At 48.7% G+C, this 5,250-nt stretch overlaps 1 protein-coding gene across 1 annotated transcript; it reads left to right on the top strand.

Moving 5' to 3' along the window:
- Positions 1 to 3: 3 nt before the first annotated feature.
- LOC113405266 (paxillin-like) lies at positions 4 to 2,755 on the top strand (the record flags this gene model as incomplete). Its single annotated transcript, XM_026646305.1, has 2 exons — positions 4 to 135; positions 2,402 to 2,755. Coding segments are annotated over 2 exons (399 nt in total), but the record flags the coding sequence as incomplete, so codon positions are not given.
- Between the last annotated feature and the right edge of the window lie 2,495 nt (positions 2,756 to 5,250).

Here is a 5,250-nt window from a genome sequence, read left to right as displayed (position 1 = left end):
GATGGCAAAGCCTATTGCCGCAAGGATTACTTCGACATGTTCGCTCCGAAGTGTGGGGGCTGCGCCCGGGCCATCCTGGAAAATTACATCTCTGCCTTGAATACCCTGTGGCACCCTGAGTGCTTTGTCTGTCGGGTAAGAGAGCCTGTGCTGCGCACTGTCACCTGACCCCTCTCCCAAGTCCCCTAGGTGGGTGTCTGGTGGTTCCCTCGATCAGAACAAGGGGTCTGGGCCAGCACAGGACAGCCAGCCCCACAAAATACATAGTGTGATAGTGACCACGCACCCTCTTGCTTCTCTGCCTGTTTCCATTAAATTCTCTAGGGGCTTAATTCCCTCCCCCCTCCCCCATAGCCACAGTTATGGGCTTCTGCAGCAGTTCACTGATAAGCACAGAATTTTTCCAGTGGTTTCTTAGTAATAGTGAGCTAAGCTTTCTGAGCACTCCGCCTCAGCACCCTGATTTGAAGAGCTTCCTCGTGTGCTCACTCTGGAAATGTCAACTTAATGAGACTGACCTATTTGGATCAACTTGGAAACTAATGAAATAGCTGTAAACTGAATACGCTGCTGCATAATGAACTGTAATGCTGCAGAATAAATACTTAGCACGTCTTCAAAGAGCCTTGCAAATATCGACCCATCTCCCAGGAGCAGTGTAAAGATGAATATCAGCCACGTGTTACCGAGACAGAGGCAGAAAGGCGGAGTTCAGAATGAGGGTCAGAACCCATAAGTTCCTGTTTCCAATCCTGTGCTCAGACCACTAGTCTGCTCTCCTCTGCTGCAGAGCAGCCAGCGTGAGAGGAGTTGGCTGAAGCTGTCCCTTTGAAACTCTCCATCACTCAGAAGGCCCCTGTGAATAGAAATTCTGGCAGTCTCTTGTGAGCAGCTGACCAGCTCCGTCCTTGCCTGGACCTGGGTTCAGGCTCTTCTTCTGCTCAGGAGATGTTGCTCGGCATTCTTCACGCTGCTGCCTGTTAGTGGGGGCAGCAACTTTTGGGCAGAGTCTGTTTTTCTGTTGTTAAAGTCAGGCCAATTTCCAGTGTTTGTTTTCGAATGGAGGTGGATGGCTTAGTAGTCTCAGCATCAGGCTCCCAGGTACCTGCTGCCTTTCAATGCTGCAGGCAACTGGAGTTCCTCGCAGTTCACTGTGTGCGAACGTGCCTGGATATGCACTTACTGTGGCTGCACCCTGCTGGATGCCTGCACGCAGGGCTCAGTTTGCATCTGCCTGTGACTAAGTAGATGTCCAACCATGTGTGCACTTGCGGTACTGTGCGTGTCCCTAGGGCTGGACGTTCAAGTACAAAACTAGGACTCAGGACATCTGGCTTCTGTTCTTGACTTTGCTGCTGACCCGTGTGACCCTGGGCAAGTCCCTTAATGGCTCTATACCTCAGTTTCCCCACCTGTAAAAAGGGGGGGGGAATTCCTCCTAACTTCCCATGACTGTAGTGAAGGTACAGCCATTAATACCTGCATGGGGCTTAGACAGTGATAACCATTATAGAGAGATGGGTGCCTATTAAAAAATTGGTCTCTAACAGCGTCTCTTCATAGACATTAAAGACCCAGTATCGCTTTTGTAAGGGTATGGACTTGTCCCCCAGGGTCCTTGCCCAAAATTTCTCCCCCTCCACATTTCTCTAGTGGCTGTCACCTTCTGCCTGCCACTGTATTTCAGTGGTGAAGTGACTCTTGTATGTGTATAGTTTGGGATGAGTCAAGAAGGAGGGCGCTGTCCCAGGGAATATGCATAATATCTGGCATTCGAAATGGGTAATTTAAAAAAAAACCCTACTGGCCGTCACCTTCTTTTTCACTGATCTGAGCGTAAGCAGGGCAGATACAGCTAAAGAAATTAAAACCAGCCCATTGTGACAAGGTAAAAGGTGCTCCTGATGCCCTGGAGCATAAGGAATTCTTCCCTACCTATCACCTGGGTGAGCTGGGGTGGGTGGGCTCTAAAAGCTGTTGTGGTGGCAGCTGTCTCTGTGGATGGGGGTGTTCTCTTCTCTCCCAGCTTATTGGAAGCAGGAGAGGCTCTGGTGTTGCTTACCAAGTGTTCTCAGTAGTTTTGCTCTTGGGTTTGGATTTTCTTTGTGTTAATAAAGCCAGCCTGGAGTAAAGGGACATGAAGTATAGTTGAGGGCTTTATTTTCCCTCCCAGTTGCTGTATCTGCCCTGCTTACGCTCAGTAACCCTGTGTCTGCTGGGCACCGATCATCTTTGCAGCAGTACTTCTGCAGCCCCTTTCTGCTGGATGAAGATGATTCACCCTGCCCACTTCCTGCAGGAGGCAGCTAGGGGCATGGCAGGCGAAGGCATGGATTGTGGAGTTGCCTGTGTCCCCACCTTGCCGTATCAATCTGTTCCCTTTTGCTTCCACCTCCTGCAGGAATGTTTCACGCCGTTCATCAACGGCAGCTTCTTTGAGCATGATGGGCAGCCCTACTGTGAGGTGCATTATCACGAACGCCGCGGCTCGCTGTGTTCCGGCTGCCAGAAGCCCATCACGGGACGCTGCATCACCGCCATGGCCAAGAAATTTCACCCAGAACACTTTGTCTGTGCCTTCTGCCTCAAGCAGCTCAACAAAGGAACCTTCAAGGAACAGAATGACAAGCCCTACTGTCAGAACTGCTTCCTCAAACTCTTCTGCTAGACGCATCCTAGCTGGGAACGGAGCATCTTTCTGCCCCCTCACTAGGCAGCCGAGTCTCTCTGAGCATTACTGTGATTTAGAAACCTTGCCGGGGCGGGGGGGGGGGGGGGGGGGGGAGGGGGGGGCGGTGACGGCTGCTCGAAAGAGGAGATGGACCATTAAACTGGAAATGCCCATGCTGTGTTTCAGTGGGGAGATGCTGAGCCCCATCATTAAAATGTTGTATGATTGTTGACAGCCGAGAGGAGCCTGAGGCGCTAGCGAGGAGATGCCTTTCTCAAGGAGAGGGCTGGATAAAGCCTTGAGTCATCTCTCCCTGAGCCAGCATGTGCCACTTCCAAACAAAACGTCCTTGGCTTTGGTGACTCTTCTCTCTCGCTGGGGCATGTAAGTGCTGTGTGACCCAAGCAGTAGCTCTGCTGCTGCACAGCAAGGGCCATGCTCTGACCTCTGCATTGCCCGGGCGGTGCCTGGTCGAGTCCTGGGGCACACGGGATTTACTACGATTACAGCAGCAGCTCCAGAAGCTGTAAAGACCCTGCAGTGGAGTCTTTCCAGTTCAGTAACACTGCAGGGAATTGATGCCACTTATTTTTTAGAAAGGGGAAGTAGGGGGCTACTCTGTTTTTCTAGCTTGTGATTCTCTCCCCCTCCTCAACACGCTGGGGCAGGAGGTGGGGGGAAGAAAACCCCCTCCCTGCTTGAATGGAGTGTCCCATTTTGTGCTGGACACCCCCAACTCCCCAGGAGTGGTTAGGGCAAATGCTCCTAATTCTGCTGCTCCTGGGAGAGGAGGAGGAGACTGGCACCAATTAATTTTAAAAGAAAATGCAGAGAAATTTGAGGGCCCAGCCCTCCCCTCTGAGTGAATGTGGCTTATGCTGTGTGTCTGGCCTGCATTTTACTAAGGGAAGGGCCTGAAAAGCCTCTCTAGGTTTTTTTTTTAAAAAGCAAGGACAAAATAAAGCTATAGACTTCGTATTCCTTGTTCATCTTCCTCTCTGCTCTTTGCTAATCAGGCCGGCAGCCCCTCTTCTTTGATACTGTCCTGTTCCTTGCTCTTGATAAACACGTTCTACTGAGACTCTCTAGAGCAATAACCTTTTCTATTGACTGTTACTGGTCTAACAAGTCCCTGAGGTCTGGTGCATCTGACACTTGGCGTTTTGCTATCGAACTGAATACTGTACGCTTTGAGAAAAACTGTGGATTTCTACACTGAGGTTTGAATTCATAACGAATTTACTTTTAATCCTCTCAGAAATTGGTTTTGAAGTGATTTTAAGAAAGCTACTTTCATCTCTCAAACTGTGCTGTTCTAGGCAGTACCAGTTGTGCTGGTTCCTGCATCTGTAACCTCAATGCTTGGGTTTAACAAACTATTAACATGAAGCATTTTCTTTTTATTGGGGGTGGGGAGGGCTCTGGGTTTTGCAGGGGAAGGGAATGTGACTTGTATTGTTTTCTAGCACAAGCAGGTGAGCTGTGAATAGCTCTTTTAATTTTCACAGATCACCTGGAAAGTTTATTTTGTAACCTGTAAACTGCTGTATTTGACTTACCTGCCTTTCTCCAAAGCCCGACTTCCAGGGTAATGAAGTGAGTCTTAATTCAGTGCCACATGCTGCAGAGATGGAGAACTCAAAGTCCACCCTCATAGTTTTATTCCTCTTCAACCATCAGAAATGAGAGCAGAGGGTTAACTCGGGAAGGGGAGTTCTCCCCTTAGGTGGGAAGGATGGTCCTGGGGCTAAAAAAAAGGGCTGGGAGTCAGGAGATCTGGAATCTGTTCTTGATTCTGCCACAGACTTGCTGTGTAACCTTAGGCCAGTCACTTAGCCACTCTGTGCCTCAATTTCCCCATCTGCAAAATGGGGCAATATTCCCACCTTGTAGGATTTTGAGGTTTAGTTCATATTTGTCAAAGGCACTTTCAGATCTTCAGAAGGAGGGTGGTGTAGAAGGACAAAGGATTGTGTTAGAAACAACCCTACGGTGTTCTACGCTAATGGTGAAAGTGGTGCAGTGAGAAGAGGCTTTTAAAATATGACTCTAGAAGATTCTAGATCTTTGGTTATTAAGGCATGGCACATTAGGGTGGCTACAAAATGTTCAAAATGGAAAAGGCATAGGGAGTTCTGGGATTAACTGTGTAAGAAACAAACCCTCACTTTAACAGAGGGATCCTAGCTTACTATTTTCAATAACCTTAGCTCGATGCTTCACTACCCCACTTGAATAAGTGGAAGTGTTTTTCACTGGTTTCCCATACAAATGAGCCTCAGTCTGTGGTTGTGAAAGCAGGGTTTTGTGGAACAAGTGGTAAAACAAAAAGCTACTCCAGCTGGGCTGAGCACAGCTTTTGGGAAGTTCCCAAGGCAAGAAACTGTCTAAATTGTCATTTTGGAGTTGAAATTAGTTTTACTTAAAATTGGGATTTCTGAGCTTCCTGCTGAAACTGACACTTGTTCTGACCCCGCTGGTTGGGAGAACGGTCCTGTGTCCAGTGCACAGGACTGGGAGTGTCTCTGCCACTGCATTTCTGTGTGATACTGAGTGAGTTTATAACCTTCTGTGCCTCA

This window comes from Terrapene carolina, unplaced genomic scaffold (assembly GCF_002925995.2).
Source record: "Terrapene carolina triunguis isolate 2854851 unplaced genomic scaffold, T_m_triunguis-2.0 Scaffold34826, whole genome shotgun sequence".
NCBI classification, from domain to species: Eukaryota; Metazoa; Chordata; order Testudines; family Emydidae; genus Terrapene; species Terrapene triunguis.
The sequence above is the reverse complement of the archived record's forward strand: the minus strand, read 5'-3'. Positions and strand labels throughout refer to the sequence as shown.